Raw genomic sequence first — 16,708 nt, 5'->3', positions numbered from 1 at the left:
AAAAAAAGAGTGAGGTGCAGGAATGGAGATAGCTTTGTTTCAGAAGTCCAATCCGTACATAAGTGTGGGCATGATAGATATGATGTGATATGATGGTGTAACAGGGAAGCATCTGCTAAAAGATGCTCTCATCCGATAGACAAGGATCGAGTTTCGGTTTTCTCTCTGTTTTTTACTGAAATTTAGTTATCTCAAACATTCATCTTTCTTCTTTTCCATTTTACAGTTTCACAGACCCTGTCTTCGTTGCCACCTACACCACCTTCCCAATTATTGTTTATTTAACTTGTTCAAAATTATTATATTTTTATTTTTATTATTATTTATTTTTAGAGAAAGTAATAGTTTAAAAGAACTTTTTCTTTGTTAAGGTAGTGGTTACGTCTTCCTTTTTATTTCATTTAGTATTTATGTATCAATTTTTTTGTTTTCGTAGAAATAAGAAAGAATTCTTATATACATCTATTTGGCAATTATAGTACAAAAAATATTCAATAAGGGCTGTGTAAAAGGAATAAATGTTTCATAGGAACATACAAGTTTTTAGTTTTATTTTTTCAGTCAAATTTAATTTTGATCCTTTTGATTAAAATCGAATACTTTTCTTTAATAATTCTTTAATTGGTATTTACTATTTAAACTAAAAACTACTTATGACACGGATTATTAAAGATACATGATGCCACGAAAAAAAAAAGAAAAATAGACGCATGACGCAACTTGAGAGAAAACTGAACGTATCATCGTACTTGATTGATTATGAGTCACAATCTTTTTAAACTGAGTTTTGTAAATAAAAATCCTTGACAATTTTTAACGTCATTCAGCAACCAAGAACCAACATTGAAAAAAAAAAACAGAACATAAATAAAGGGAAAAAGTAATTTCAGAAGGTACCAGCTATGTTGCTGTTCATGATAACTGTCTTCATTTTAAAATCAAATTCCACATTAACTATTTATTAATGTTGAATACTTTTCAGAAACTCTCATCCAATTGCTAAGCTTTTTGACATCCTTTGTTTCCTAATTAGGCAGTTGAAGAACCCACAGAGACAGGAAGTTAGTTGTGGCATTGACTATTACATGTGTGCCTTAATAAAATAATTCTATTAAATTACTGTTACAATTACCAGCTATTTTTCCACCTCTTATGCAACAACTTCACATGCTTCTTTTTGGTACAAACTTCACATGCTTGTTGGTACCTTCTTCATTTGACACCCCCATTTTGCAATGTTTTTCACCTTTTCCCCCTACTTTTCCTCCAAGGATTTTCCTGGATCTATTTAAAAACCATTATTCTCTTTGGATTTAATTCAGAATCTTTTTACTCTATAATTTTGGAAAATATCTAATCTAATCCTACAAAAAAGTAATCTAGCGATTTTTCTTCAGATTACCTAGCAGAAAATAAAAGTAAGAAATTAGAATTGAATTTAAGAAAAACAGTAAATATATACATCACAGATAAAAATGTACTAGAAAATATAGATAAACAGAAAAAAAAATCCAAGTAAAATCTAAAACTGGGTAAATTAGGGTCCCATCAAACACAACACAACAAAACAGCAGAAGGGAGGAATTTGCATGCATTAGCACATTAACATGTACACTAGTGTGAGTGTGAGTGTCTCCCCTCCAAATCTCAAAGGGCAAAGCTTCTCACTTGATGTTTTTCCAATTTGTTAATTTTCTTTCTTTTCTCAACCCATTTTCTCTCCCCCTCTCCACCATTTTCCTTCTTCAATCAGATTCTGGAACAAGGCCTTGCCCATTTGCTGCTTCCTTGAATCCCAAACACTAGACTGAATCTTTGACGACAATTTCTAGATTTTCCCCACAGCCCACCACATCACATCACTTGGTCCCCTGAAAGATCTGATTTTTAGTTCTTGGGGGCGGGGTTTCTGCCGTTTTTCTTCCTTTCACCATTGGTATCTGCAGATTGCACAAACGGAATGGTCAACACTTTTTGGTGACTTTGTGGGCTTTAAATTGTAAAGTCTCTCCCTTTTCTGTCTCTGTGTTGCATTCTTTGCGTGTCCTAGTCTGTGGCTGTTTCTTTCGGTGTTAGATTCTTGGTGGGTTTAGTTTGATTTTGACTAACGAATGAGATCTTGATGAGGGTTGGAACCATTTTTTTGTTCTCATTGTTGCCATTACTTCTTTCTCTGGTATTTTCAAGCGCCCAGGTTCCACCGGACACTGCCATCTCATCCCGGACCCTTGATGCCATTCTTCAAGATTGCGCCTTTAAGGCATTTTTGAGGCCAAAAACCGGGGTACCCTATGACGCCCAAGTGCCCAGAAACCTAACTGGGATTAGAGTTTCAACAATGAGGCTTAGGAGTGGTAGTTTGAGGACCAGAGGTGTTGAAAGTTACAAAGAGTTTCAGATCCCAATTGGGGTGGTTGAGCAGCCTTATGTGGAGAGGCTTGTTTTGGTTTACCACAACTTGGGCAACTGGTCTGAGAAGTTTTACCCTTTGCCTGGTTACTCTTATTTGACTCCTGTTTTGGGTCTAATGTCATATAGTGGTGCCAGTTTGCTTGCTTCTGAGTTGCCTGAATTGGACATTAGAGCTTCTGATAAGCCAATTTTGATAAAGTTCCCTCATGTAAAACCAGCACCATCAGGGTCAGTCCCAAAGTGTGTGTACTTTGATCTACATGGTTCTGTGCAATTTGACATCCTATCACATGGTAATGTATGTTCAACAGTCCAACAAGGGCACTTCTCTATTGTTGTGGAGTCTAATGGCCCGTCCCCGTCCCCAGCACCTGCTGCTGTTGCTGTGGCTGCTGATATTGGGAAAGGGAGTACTAGGAACAAGCACAAGGTGTGGATAATTGTTGCATCATTTGTTGGTGGATGCCTGTTGTTGATCATGTTGAGTCTATTGATTGCTAAAGTGAGGAGAACCAAACAAGGGATGAAGATTCAGCAATTGGAATGGGCAGCTGAGAGCAATGAAACTTTGCACATGGCATCCATTGGGGGCACCAAAGCACCACTAGCGGTGGGGACTCGCACAAGACCAACAATTGAAAATGACTACATACCTTAGATTTGAGGATTCTTGTTGGATCAAATTTTCCTTTTTCCCTGGTTGTGTAATTTTTGTGTTCATAATGAGTTAAAAAGAATGTTTTAGTTTCTCTATCTAATGTCCATGGTAAGAAATTCAGTTTTCTTGGTTTAGTTGGGTATGATTTCCATGAATCTCATTGGCTTCGCTTTTACACTATTTCGGCCAAAAAACCAAGAGACTATGTTTAGCAGCACCCTCATTTCTCTCATCTCTATATTTTATTTTAGCTAGGAAATCCATCGATTGTGTTGATTTGGGTGTTTGTGTACTCATTAACCAATAGTGTACTAGTAGTTAGTATCATCGATCTCTTCTTGGAATGTATTTTATCTAAAGTCAAAGTCAATTATGAGTTCAATATGTAATTTATTTATGTAAAGTCAATTATAGGGTTTAGAGGGATTCAATAAAACTATCTAAAATCTTAGAAAAATATAAAAGAATGACTATTTGTGGTACTTGAATTTTTTTGAAAAAAATATAAATTTTAAATATTAGGTAACATTAGTATGATTTAGATTATTACAAACAAATAACTAGAACTTATAAAATATATATCTCACAATGAATAAGGGATCTTAACTTAAATGTTCTACTTTGAAGTTATTTAAATTTTGAACAAGAATAATGGTGTCAGTCGTGAGGCTAGGTAAATTTGTTCCTAGCCTGATAAATAACTACAACGTCATGAGGAATTAAAGATAACAAGTTCAACCTGAAGATGACCATGTTCCTACTTTGTAGAAAATTTTGGATACCATATGCAAATTTTGGTATTTACAAAGACCAGTTTTATTAGGCAATATCCACCTAACTCTCTAGCATTTGGTTAAAGGTTAACATTTTGTGACACAAGTTCATTTTACTTAACTTAGGTAATTGTCGAGTCTTAATTTGTATGGTAATTTGAATATGGACGATCAATAAAACAAAACATTGAGAGCTAAACATAACTATAAACTGATTAAGCAACTTATGTCATATTAAATTTGGTCTATTGTTAATAATAGAGGAAATTAAGTCTTCCAACTCTTAAAAACGCAACAATGAGACTGCAATGACTTGTTTTGTTTTGGAAGATTTTTAAATGAAGAATGATAAGGATTTAAGTTTAGAGAATTATATATATTGATAAACTAAGTTCAATTCATTCTACATTTCTATAAAATCATTATATCTACAACCTACATTCTTTCTGAATTTTTTTAAGGACCTATATTTTTTTTTTCTTTTTCGAAGTTACAAACTAGGAAGCAGCAAAGCATAAATATTAAGTGGGTGAGCAAATTTTTTTTTGGCTAAGTTTTTTTATTGTCTTTAGATTTTGAATTATCTTTATTTGGAGTTTCTGCATATGGAACTAAATCTGCCAGTACTATGATTAGGTTAAAGGGATGAAATTGTTAATCTAAATTTATAGTAGTGTGTTGTTTGTTAGCTTGTAGCAATTTTTAGTAAATATTATACACAAAATATAATCCAAAGTCAAATTAAATTGTGTGATTTCATTCAAACTAGTCCCAAACTAAAGGTTCAATGGTTGGGAATGGATTGTAGTTTTTGAAAGTTAGATTTTGGGATTTTAGACTAAAATTGGATTGAACCTGAGCATTGTTGAACCCAGCAAATTTTTTGTGTGTGTTTATTTAGATATTATCAATTCCATGTTTTTTTTTTCTTTCATAGATAGTTGAGGTGGATGAGGACCCTCTTGTTTCACTTAATCTTATATTTCGATAAATAATTTTATAATTTACGGAAGATTCAAATTTATTAAATTTTAATTTTCTTATTTAAACGAATATAAAATAATTCCTTCATGTGGACAACAACAAAAATAATTATTAGACTCTCATAGAAAAATTTCATGTTGTCATCTGAAAAGATATCTAATATTAGTTGAGAAAACTTTTATGATTTATTTGAATTAGGGAATGAATTTGAGAGAGTAGATTTGAGATGATTTGAATGGAAAGTGTGAAGAAAGTGAGGTTGTTTGGATAAAGGTAATTAGAGTAAAAAGTGTTGGGAAAATTTATAAGTGATGTGATAGGTGACTCAAATTATATTTTTTAATTGATAAAAATGTAAATTTACAAATTTATTCTTATATTTAAAAATTAATAAAAAAATAATTGGATTGCTTTATTTATAAATTAAATAACATTATTATTTTAGAATAATTTAATTTGTATAATATATTGTTTTAGTATTTTTTTACTTTAATTTACTTATTTTATTATAATAAATGTATTTATTAAAATAAATATTGACATGTGACCCGATATCAATATCTAGGTTATAGATAAAACAAATTTTTTTTATAGACTCTACGTTTACTCTCAAATCGCTCCACTCGAGATTGGGGACAAATGTACTACCGAATTGTCGAGAAAACCGACATGACCGAATAATCGAGAATGCCGAATAACTTCCCTAATCTGAACGCAACCCATAAACCTACAATTAACTATAATTAAGCCATACTTAATGGTAAACCATGATTAAGACGTAGTTAGGCCCTCTTTTGGACCCACATGCAAGCCCACAACAATTGAGACCCATCCAAAAAGTATAAATATTAGAGGGGACCCCAACACCAAAGGTAATTTTTCACTCCCAACTCACCTGCATATTGTACTCGGACTGACTTGATCGTCGGAGTGCCTTCGCAGATACCCCCTCCTTTCGGCTTGGAGAGAGGAAGAACCAACTGGAGATCACCACACTTGAAGGTCAAGAAGACTGAAAGACGAAGACAAACGAAATCCCTCTGATAGGATCACGACCTTGTAAGAACATTTTGGCGTCCATCATGGGACCAGGAAGAAACCCTTTGCAGTGTCCACATGGTAACAACAAGGAATATGAAAGGCAATGACAAAAATACGCTAGTAGGAGAGACTAGCCAACCTGACCCAATGACATTGATTTTGTAAATGAGGAAGGAGATGGAAATGTTGAAGAAGAAAAACGAGGAAGAGATCCAAGGAATGAAGAAGAAGAGTGAGGAAGAGATAAAGGCGTTGAGGAGGGAAAATGCTCGGATGAAGCAGAAACTTAATGGGAACCAACAGTCCTAAAGACTATAGAGGGGGAGCTTCTTCCAACCAAAAACACCTATCTGGGAACTCAAGAGGTCAGGAGTTCTTATCAGGAGAATACTCGGTCGACATCAACAAACACTTTGGGCACGACACCCCGACGAAGTCCTTTTGTGGAAGCAATCATGGAGGTGCCTTTGTCGAGTTCCTGGAACAATCCCACGCTTGACAAGTATGATGGAACTATCGTCCCGGATGAACACGTGGACGCATATCTAACACAAGTCAGTTTGTACACTACAAAAGATTCATTGTTATGCCGAGCATTCCCCACCTCTCTTAAGGGACAACTTTAAGTTGGTTTACTCGCTTACCTGCACGCTCCATTGATTGTTTTGACACACTGGCGACAAGGTTTGGAGCGTAATTTACTACAAGTCGTCCACACCACCTCACATCCATCACTTTGGTAAACATTTGGCAGGAGAAGACATAGTCCTTGAGGACTTTCACAAACAGATTTGATAAAGTGGCGTTGAACATACAAAACCTGAGTCCTGAGGTAGACATGCATCACATGGTGACTAGCTCAAGTCGGGTCCCTTCTCCGATAGCCTGTGCATGCAACCAGCGGTGAGTTTGGACGAGTTGCGGCATAGAGCCACCAAGTTCATGCAATTGGAGGAATTAAAAGAATTTTGTGCCAAGGCTCGGGCACTGTAAGAATCTGAGAAGAGGGGAGACAAAAACAGACATATGCCATCCAGAAAGCCGAAAGACTTTCCTAAGCCCCCACGTTTTACTCGCTATACTCCCCAGACGGCCGACAGGTCGAGAATCCTAGAAGAAGCCCTTAATGTCGACCTCATGACGACACCAAAGAGAACGATCACTCCGCCAAATGCGGATCAAACAAAGCATTGTCGCTGTTACCGTAACTTTTGGCCATACAACAGAGGACTGTTGGGCCTTAAAGGATAAAATCAAGGAGTTGGTGCAAGCTGGCCACCTCCACCGTTTTGTTCTGAGTAGTCGAGAGGACATGAAGTCGAGAGTCAACTAGGGGAGAACGCGAGACCATCGTGATGAGGGAGGAAGAAGGGATAGCCGAGAGTGAAGATATGGACGGAATCGCCGGGATGTGGCACCTGTACGTGGGGTTATAAACACCATCACAGGTGGCTTTGTTGGAGGAGGGACGACTTCTTCATATCGGAAGAGACATCTTTGAGCTATCAACTCAGTATACTCCATTCACAAGAGAGGAAGAAGAAGTATGCTGCCTATCCTCTTCACGGATGCTGACTTCAGGACTATATTCTCCAATCCATCAAGCCCCTGTTACCTACATTCGGGGAGAGAATCCTGAAGCAGTTCTTATATCTCCATCTGTCAATGACACACATTACTATTATTGGAGTAGGAGTATGGAAAGAGCTTATGTCTAAGAATAAATTGAAATTCATACACGGTAGTATAAAAATTCTAGAACAAGACGATATAACCTATGAAGTTTGGGAGATATGTAATATTATGATTCTCTCTTGGATTAAAAGAACCTTGAAACCTTAGATTGCTGAAAGTATTATATGTCGACATAACTAAGATTTTGTGGAAAGACTTAAAAGAGAGATTTTCGAAAGGAGATTATTTTAGAATCTTCGATCTGCTACAAGAGATACATTTGATGAAGTAAGGAGAAAAAAGTGTCACACAATTCTATACCGATTTGAAGACCTCATGGGAGGAACTCAAATCTTTGAGACCCATCCTAATTTGTAGATGTGACATACCATGTAGTTGTGCATTGTCCAAAATTATCATAAATTTCAAAGAATTGGAATACTTCTTATGCTTCTTGAAAGGGTAAAGTGATATCTTTAACACTTTGAAGACTCAAGTGCTTTTAATGGAACTGCTTCTGAATATCAACAAAGTGTTTTCGTTGGTCATACAACAAGAAAGACAATTGACTAGGACTATTGTTCATCATGAGATAGCGGTCTTTACGAATATTACTAAGAAAAAAGGAAATTGGAATATTGTTGAGAAATATAATTGAAAAGATCAAGGACATGGGAGAGGATGGAGAAATCATGACAGAGGCAGAGGACAAAATCTTGCTTAGGAAAAGCTATGCAATTATTATCACAAGATGAATTAATACATAATTGATGAGTGTTATTCCAAACACGAGTATCCATTTTACCCAAACATGATAAGGTAATATTATGTTGGTGGAAACAATTTAGAAAACAAAAATGATCGAGTTTTTAATCTTAATGTTTGGGATAGTTCTATGCAAGAGGAAACTCAAGAATCTACACAAGGTAGTAATTCCAACCCTTTTGCTCCTCAACAAATTCAGAAGTTGTTAAATCTTTTGTAGGATTCATCCAATCATAACATCAATCAATTACAAAGGCACCGGGTGAACTCTTCTACTAAAGATTCAAAATCAAGTATGGCTCATTGGACACTTGAAAAGGAAACTATTGACTATGTCACATGTGATAAAAATCAATTTATTTCCTTATACAAGATAAAATTAATTAAAAAATATTTTCTAATAACACTTTTGTTACAACAAAATACGCTGGCACAATTAAAATTTATAAGTTTTTTCATTTTTAATGTGATATATATATATATATATATATATATATAAAATTGATGGATCTATAAGGTTTGTCAGTTGTGAAGGATTATATTCAAGTTGAAGGAATTGACTATTTGGATACTTTGCTAACAACCGTAGAACTTGTGCTTGCTCTTGCTTATATGAGATAGTGACACATACATAAATTATATGTTGGCAATGCCTTTTTACATTTGGATTTTGAAGAGGATGTTTACATGTTTCCTCTTCCTGGGCTTCTTCTCAAACACTGAACTAGGTTTACAAACGAACATATTTTCTTGTTTCCATTAGATTTATCCAATCAAAATCTGATTACTTCCTCTTCATTAAAACATTGTTGATATTCTCATAGTTTTGTTAGTATATGTAGATGATGTTATACTTGCAAGAAATTTCTGGACTGATATTGATTAGATCAAACAATGTCTAGACAACACTTTCAACATTAAGAATCTTGGAGAACTAAAGTACTCCATTGGCTTTCAAGTTGCTCAAACTAAAGAAGGAATTAATCTTTTTCAAAGGAAGTAGGCATTGACATCTTTGCTGATATGAGAATGCTTTCCAGCCGACAATGTTCTACACCTATATCTAAGGACACCAAAATTCTCTATGAATATGCAAAACTTTGATTCTTATCGCCAACTTATGGAAAGGTTGCTTTATCTTACTAATACTCAGTCGGGTATCAATTTTTGTATTTCATCTTCTCAACTGGTTTATTCAAGCTTCTACCATTCATCATTATCAAGCTGCAAAACGTGTCCTTTGGTATATCAAAATGAATCCAACACAAGGTCTCTTTTTTTTTCCTCCAATGTAGAAGAATAACTTAAAGGTTTTCAGTGATTCAGATTGAACATCATGTCCTCAGACTTGAAAATCTACCACCGATTACTGCATATTTTTAGGAACCTCTCTTATCTCATGAAAGTCCAAAAAGAAAACTTGTCACTATCCTTGTGAGTTACAATGGATTCACTATCTCCTACAAGATTTACATTCTCAGTTTTTTATATAAGCCCAGTATTTTAAAGTTGTAATGAATATATATATATATATTATGATTAGTAATTATATTGTTAAGAAGTGAGTTTTAAGCCTAACTCAACCCCATAAAACCGGCACATGGGGGTGAGGTTTGCACCCATTTATATATTATGAAATGTCCTTATCTCTAGTCGATGTGGGATTTCCAACATATATGTTATGGAATCTACAATTATATTGAAAAAATATTCAAAATTTTAAAAAATATTTTGTTTTTAACTAAAAGAAAAAAAAAACAGAAAAGGATATTTTTATGTAAAAGAAATATCTAATTCGAAAAGATATTTCTTAAGAAAAAATGAAAGATTTATTTGAAAAAAAGAAGATATTTATTTACCGAAATATCATTTTCTTAAAATAAAAATATTTTTGGTCACTTTAATTTTACAGAATTCATATTCTTACACGGTTTCTGGCAGGTAAATCCATTATAGTAATAAATAAACTCTCATGACAGAAATTTAAGATTTTCCATAAAATAGTAGTTTGTCAATGAATATAACCTCACAATCTGAATAAAAAAAATGAAAAGTTGAGGCAATTGTAGTGATCTTAGGATGAAGAAAGTAAGATGAAAAAAGTGACATAAAAAAATGGTGTTGGTTGATAAATTGGTATCCTGATGAATGATTGCACTTGAAAATTTATTGTGATGCATCGACAATATTGCAAAAGATTTTTGAAGATTACTAAGTTGCGAAAAAATAAATAGAAAATAGCATTGTAGGGTGTGCATGAGTATCATAATTGTCACCTATCTTGTGGCTTATTTGCTCCACACGTTCTTGTCACTGACCCAACATTGCACATTACCATTTATTTTATTTACTTTTTTTATTTCTCCCAAACACTCCTTCTTCTTCTAGGAATCCTATGCTATCACCTAGCTTTCTCCTTCTTCTTCCCTTCCATCTTTCATTCTATGCTTTCATTTTCTTCCACGTGATGTTGCAACAATGCTATCTATCTATCTATCTACACATTCTTCATGCTTTCTCCCCATTCAAATAATGCAAAAAATAAACAACTTTTCTTTCTATTTCTGTCATTTTGCAACTCATGCATAGATGCCAACAAATACAGGAACATCACCCTTAAGGAATCTAACACAATTGCATCACCCTTCACACTCTCACGTCTGATTCTCATATCAAAAACTTGATTTCTCTCATAAATAAATTAATGGCCATTTTCAATTCTCACATTCATCTTTGCCTTACAAAAAAGTTTATATCTTTTTTTAATGGTAAGAGTACTTTCTCATTATATTTTATGTCCATCAAATTGATGGCAGAATAAACATATTAGGAGCTCATTTAATATATTATAGTGTTTCAAACTTACATGCATGTGATAAGTTTTATTCCAATTTTATAATGCTATTTCTTGAAAGTAATAATTTATAACTATTTTAATGGGATATTTTGTTTTAATGCAAACTTTTAGTTACAGATTTTTTTGTTTCTTAATTTTAAATAATTGACTTTCTTTCTTTTCCTGTGCATTTTTATTTGAAAAAACACAGAAAGGTGTGAAGTGACTCGTTTTCCTTGGTAATAATAATGTCAAAAATATTATTTTTATTATTAGTAATAATATTAATGTTGGGGTGATTCCTTAGCAATGAGGGCTGTGAAAATTCCAATCAAAAGAGAATTGCTTTGGTAGGTGGGTTGGAGTAAGACAAGAATAGGGTGACAGGTGTTTAAAAAACAAATGGCATAACATTAATACAAACCAGATTTGAAACAAAATGTAAGCAAGTTGATTATAGTAATCAATAATAGCGGCTATTAAGCTGTCAAAATTAATAGCAGTATAATAATAATAAATAATACCTTGATATTTTTTCCTTTCTTTATGAGATTTGATATGCTAAGCACCAAAGTAGGGAAATGAAGTTACAAATTTTGATTGATTTGAAGGCAGTTGGAAGATATTTTTCTGTGTTTCTATTGTTGCTGTTTATGACTAAGTAAAACTTCCAGAGACTTCACAGGAACAAAAATATTTTATACCATTTCATTATTGTTCACAATATATATAATGATGTGCTATTATGTATAAATATAAATATAAACATATACTAATACTAATAATACTAATGTATTAAATATAAATTGATATGCGTGAAGCATGATAGTGATTGGTTTCAATCTACATGCTCATGATCTGGTGACAGAGAAGTAGTGACCCTCATTGGTCATTGGGTGGCCTCTTTCTTTGCTTCTTCTTTCTAATTGATTGGAGAAAATCCATGTTTTGGAGCCTGCATGATTGCTTTAGCATTTTTAATTTTTCTTCTGCAATCTGCTTATGAATTCAAGTGAATATCTGATGAGATTTCTCTTGAAGTTTTGACTGTTTGGTTCTTTTATCCATCTCTTCAATCCCCTAATACATGTTTGATTAGAGTTTTCTCTTTTGTTTTGTAGTAAACCAAAAAAAACCCACCTGCTTGTGTTTGTTAAGGAATTAGGAAAACACAGAAACATGATATAAAGTCTTGCATATGCAACACAAGCCAACAAAACATCAATTAAAACACACCCAGAGAGGTACAGAGTGACACCCTTTAAGGCTTGCTTTAACTACTGAGCTACTACAGAAGTGGCCCTCCTTTTTCTTTGTAGCTTTGTACCTTCCTTTATTGTTTTTTCCCTGACCATTTTTCTCTCTTGTCTTTCTAACACCCATGTTAGGTGATTCTGTTCATATCAGGATTTTTGAACCACATCCAATCTCTCTCGATCAACTCTTTCTTCTCCCCTCTTGTTGCCTTTGAATTTTCTCAAAAGTCTAATCCTTGCAACCAACCCAAATCCTTGTAGAATTGATGTCTAACATGTACAATCAGATTTCCTTACCTTCATCCCAAAGGGCCAATTCACCAAATATAAACATGAGAAGCAGTTTTGATGTTGATGGGTATGTAGATGATGATGATTCTGACGTTTATTTTGGAACTTTTGATTTTCATTCGCACACAGGTATATATTAATTTCAATTAATTTATTGGAATATGTTCTTGTTTACGTTTATTCTAGTCAGTACTTAACGGAGCTGCTAGCAGAACGCCAAAAGCTTGGACCTTTCATGCAAGTTCTACCCTTATGTACCAGACTCCTTAATCAAGGTCCGTTTATTCCATATCCATGTATTCAAGTATTCTGCTGTGATTTTTCTCCTCTTTCTTTTCCATTCATTTCAACTTATCTCTATTGTTTCATTTGAATTATGCCATTTCATGGCAAAATTAGTTTTCTGGTTACATGTACTAGTTTTTCAATGTTCTTTCTCTTCAAAGGTTTTAAATTGTGGTCGCAGTTTCGTTGCATTCCTCAATATTGTGAGAAATTGCGGACAAATGTGACCGATGCATCCACAATTGTGGTTGCAGACATTCCAACAACCTTGACATTGCGGGTGGAATTGCAGCCAGGGACTGTTTTTTAAAATCTCTATTTAATCTTCTTTAAGTTTAAAATGCACTGAATTGTCAATTTCTGACCTTCACCGGCCTGAACCAGTTAATGCTTGAATGAATCATGGTTACTGAATAAGGAATTAGAACTTTAAACATATATGTTCTGAAAAACAAACAACTGAATGAGTCTCTTCTTTAAGTCACATTGCAAAGCTAACTTCCCAGTGATTCTCTAGAATTCTTATCTCTTAAGGAAACATCTTAGAATGATACTTTTTGGGTGACCCACAAAAAGAATATATGGTACTAAAAGATGGTGGCAATTTAGCCATTGCCTCCTTTCAGAGAAATGCAAAAATCTTTCTACCTTGACACTTTCTCTATAGTCTAAGAAAAGAAAAAAATAGGCATTTTCTTTTGCATGACTAGAACAAACCTTCAAATGACCACTTTTCTTCTTAATGTCAGTCAGTTTTGATAATCAAGATGTTCATATAGATGACATTCACTACACTTCCTAGTTCCTACGCATAATTTACAGTTTGCTTACTGTCAGAAAGGTTGCATTAATATCATTTATGTTCTTTGATTCACTAATCTTTGTACAAGTTCTTATATTCACTATTGCCTTATTGTTGTCAGAGATTTCAAGGGTTACTGGAAAGAATGAACTAGTGCAGAACCAAGGATTTAGTGACTTTGATAGAATGCGATTCATAAATCCAAGTCATATAGCTTCTCCAAACTCAACATCAACCTTTACTGGCTGGAACAGCCTGTCACATGAAGTAAGCACCTCAGTTTTTATGTTCTATTCAGTGTATATCATTTATGTATTGTTGTAAAAAATATGATTCTTAACCTGTCCAGTTCTGGTACTAAATTGCGTAGATTCCCCCTTCTCCATTGCCTCTATATCCGAAATTTATATGTGCTTTAATCTTTGTTCTATAACACAGTTTGATTTCTTTCTATCATGTACCAGCATTCCTTTAACGTATCTGTTTCATTATAATCTCTAGTTTCTTTTACTGACTGGTTAAACTTGTCATGTATCAGAGGCTAGCTAGTATGCAGGGACTAAACATGGATTGGCAAACTTCACCGGTTGTTCCAAGTTCTCCTATTGTGAAGAAAATATTGCGCTTGGATATTCCTAAGGATAGCTATCCAAATGTAAGATTTGTAATGCTTCATAGCATTTTACTATGAACAATAAATCATGATTATTCTAATGATATTTGATAGTTTTAGGACTTTGATTTCTATGCACTGTTACACTGTCAATAAACCAAATATCATGACAAGTATGACTTTCAATGTAATTATTGTACAAGTCAGCAAACTTGCTATATATGAAGATTTATGATTGATGACAATATAATGGGTGCATGAACTCTTTACTTTTATATTCTGTTGACCTTTGAGTTACTAAGGCTATTTTAATTTTCAGTTTAATTTTGTTGGCCGGCTTCTTGGTCCTAGGGGTAATTCACTGAAGCGAGTGGAAGCTACTACAGGTTGCCGTGTATTTATCAGGGGGAAAGGTTCAATTAAAGACTTAGACAAGGTAGCATCCTCTAGCTTTGTGCATTGTTCATTGACTTTATGGAGCCTAGTTTTATTGTCATCAATTTCTCAGTTTTTCCTTTGAATTTGTAGACTATTTTTGTTGTTTCCACATCAATGTTATTTGTAAGCTCTAAATTTGTTCTACCTTTTTTACTCTAAAGGAAGAGTTGTTAAGAGGAAGGCCTGGCTATGAGCACCTGAATGATCCACTTCACATTTTAATTGAAGCTGAACTACCTGCCAGTGTTGTTGATGTAAGGTTGAGGCAAGCACAGGAAATCATACAAGAATTACTCAAACCAGTGGTATTTCTCTCCTTTTCCAACTATGTTGCAGAGTCTACAATATATTCTTCATTAATGTGAGAGATTTTGCTCTTTACTTCTCTTCCTTGATATTTAGTCCACTCTTCATCTAGTATTACTTCCTAGAAATAACCATTTCTGTCCACATCTAATACTTTTAGAATGACATGGCTTTAACAGAAAAGTTAGGAGAAAACTGTCATCAATTAGTCAACAATTTTTTTCTGTATCAGTTTTTTTTTTCAACTTAAAAAGTTCCATTTTGATTCTTTAAAGTGACTTTTTACATGGTAAATTATCAGAAGGACCAACTTAGTGTAATAGCCACATTTCAAGGGAACAAAGTAATATGATTGAAAGTAATGACTAAACTGAAACCAGAAAATATGATGAGGGATTTTTGCAAACTTTTTCCCTCTGTATCATGGCTACCTCTTCCTGGCTAGCTACCTCTTCCAGTTAACAAAATGTGACTAGCATTGAAAAACAATGTTGTAAGCATATTAAATCATGCCCTTCTTTCTGCACTTAATTACATTGTTTTTCTTTTCCTTCAAGGGAAGCCTATACCAGGAAAGTGCTACTCCTCCTCCTTTATTGTTTCTTCTTTTTAACCAAATTTTCTATGAGCAAAGCCCTTGGACAAAGTAACATTATGGAAATCTCGTGTGTACTTAAGAAAGTGTTTATGATTCTCCCCCTTTCATGCAGGATGAGTCACATGACATTTACAAAAGACAACAACTAAGAGAACTAGCTATGCTAAATTCCAATTTCAGAGAAGAGAGCCCTCAACTGAGTGGTAGCGTCTCTCCATTCACTTCTAATGAAATAAAACGGGTCAAAACTGATCAATAGTGATTATATGTTGAGAATTGTTGTGTTCCTTGACTGCTGAATCTGTAACTAAATTTTGTAAAGCTGCAATGAAAAGACCTTGCTGATTTGATGCTGCTGATTTGAAGAACAAATAAAGAGAGAAAAAACATATTATTCATTGTCACTAGACAAGAAAAACTATTCAACTACATGTTGACTTATTCATCACTCCATTATCTTAATGATATTTTTGCAATTTTTAAACTGTTTTTATAGTATTGGAAAGATACGTCTTCTCATCATGGTGTACTCCAACTTTTTCTTATCTGCAATTAGTCTAGTTGAGTTGAGTGGCATATATATTTATCTAAAAATTGATTTCTAGTAACAATTCTTTCACACAAACCAATTTGACACTAAAATCATGATCACATGACCATATGTAACTATCCATGTTTGTTATAGTGTACTCTTGTCTAAAAAGCACAATAATTTCTCAGTATATGTGACAAAGTTTGGCATATGAGCACCTTACTGAGCATAAATAGCATTGCACCACTTGTTCTCAATATCATGGTCACTTCTTTGAGACAAAGTTTGGTCATTTGAGCACCAAACACAAACAATTGAGCTATATGTACTTTTTGACAAACCCCTTTTGTAGCACAAAACATGTCTTGAGGATATGTCAATGGTGGGGGCCTTAGAATTTATTGTAGATGTTGATGTTATTGACCATGACTGTGCTGAGAGTGA

At 33.9% G+C, this 16,708-nt stretch overlaps 2 protein-coding genes across 6 annotated transcripts; both read left to right on the top strand.

Annotated features, from left to right (window-relative positions):
* Window positions 1–1,568: 1,568 nt before the first annotated feature.
* Window positions 1,569–3,302, top strand: LOC137831586 (uncharacterized). Its single transcript, XM_068639324.2, has one exon. The coding sequence runs from the start codon at window positions 2,123–2,125 to the stop codon at window positions 3,068–3,070; it is 948 nt and encodes a 315-aa protein (XP_068495425.1). The 5' UTR covers window positions 1,569–2,122; the 3' UTR covers window positions 3,071–3,302.
* An 8,476-nt stretch (window positions 3,303–11,778) lies between these two features.
* LOC137831585 (KH domain-containing protein SPIN1) lies at window positions 11,779–16,216 on the top strand. 5 transcript variants are annotated; one of them, XM_068639320.2, is made up of 8 exons: window positions 12,094–12,387; window positions 12,532–12,757; window positions 12,877–12,965; window positions 13,899–14,044; window positions 14,316–14,432; window positions 14,710–14,826; window positions 14,990–15,133; window positions 15,845–16,216. In XM_068639320.2, the coding sequence occupies exons 2-8, from the start codon at window positions 12,666–12,668 to the stop codon at window positions 15,989–15,991; spliced, it is 852 nt and encodes a 283-aa protein (XP_068495421.2). In that variant the 5' UTR covers window positions 12,094–12,387; window positions 12,532–12,665; the 3' UTR covers window positions 15,992–16,216. The 5 variants fall into 5 exon arrangements, 4 of the variants coding, with proteins under 4 accessions (XP_068495422.2, XP_068495421.2, XP_068495424.2 ...); XM_068639321.2 differs by having other exon boundaries at window positions 11,779–12,757; XR_016521525.1 differs by having other exon boundaries at window positions 12,021–12,757; window positions 14,742–14,826.
* Window positions 16,217–16,708: the final 492 nt, after the last annotated feature.

This window comes from Phaseolus vulgaris, chromosome 6 (assembly GCF_051622355.1).
Source record: "Phaseolus vulgaris cultivar YP4 chromosome 6, ASM5162235v1, whole genome shotgun sequence".
Lineage (NCBI taxonomy): Eukaryota > Viridiplantae > Streptophyta > Magnoliopsida > Fabales > Fabaceae > Phaseolus > Phaseolus vulgaris.
The sequence above is the reverse complement of the archived record's forward strand: the minus strand, read 5'-3'. Positions and strand labels throughout refer to the sequence as shown.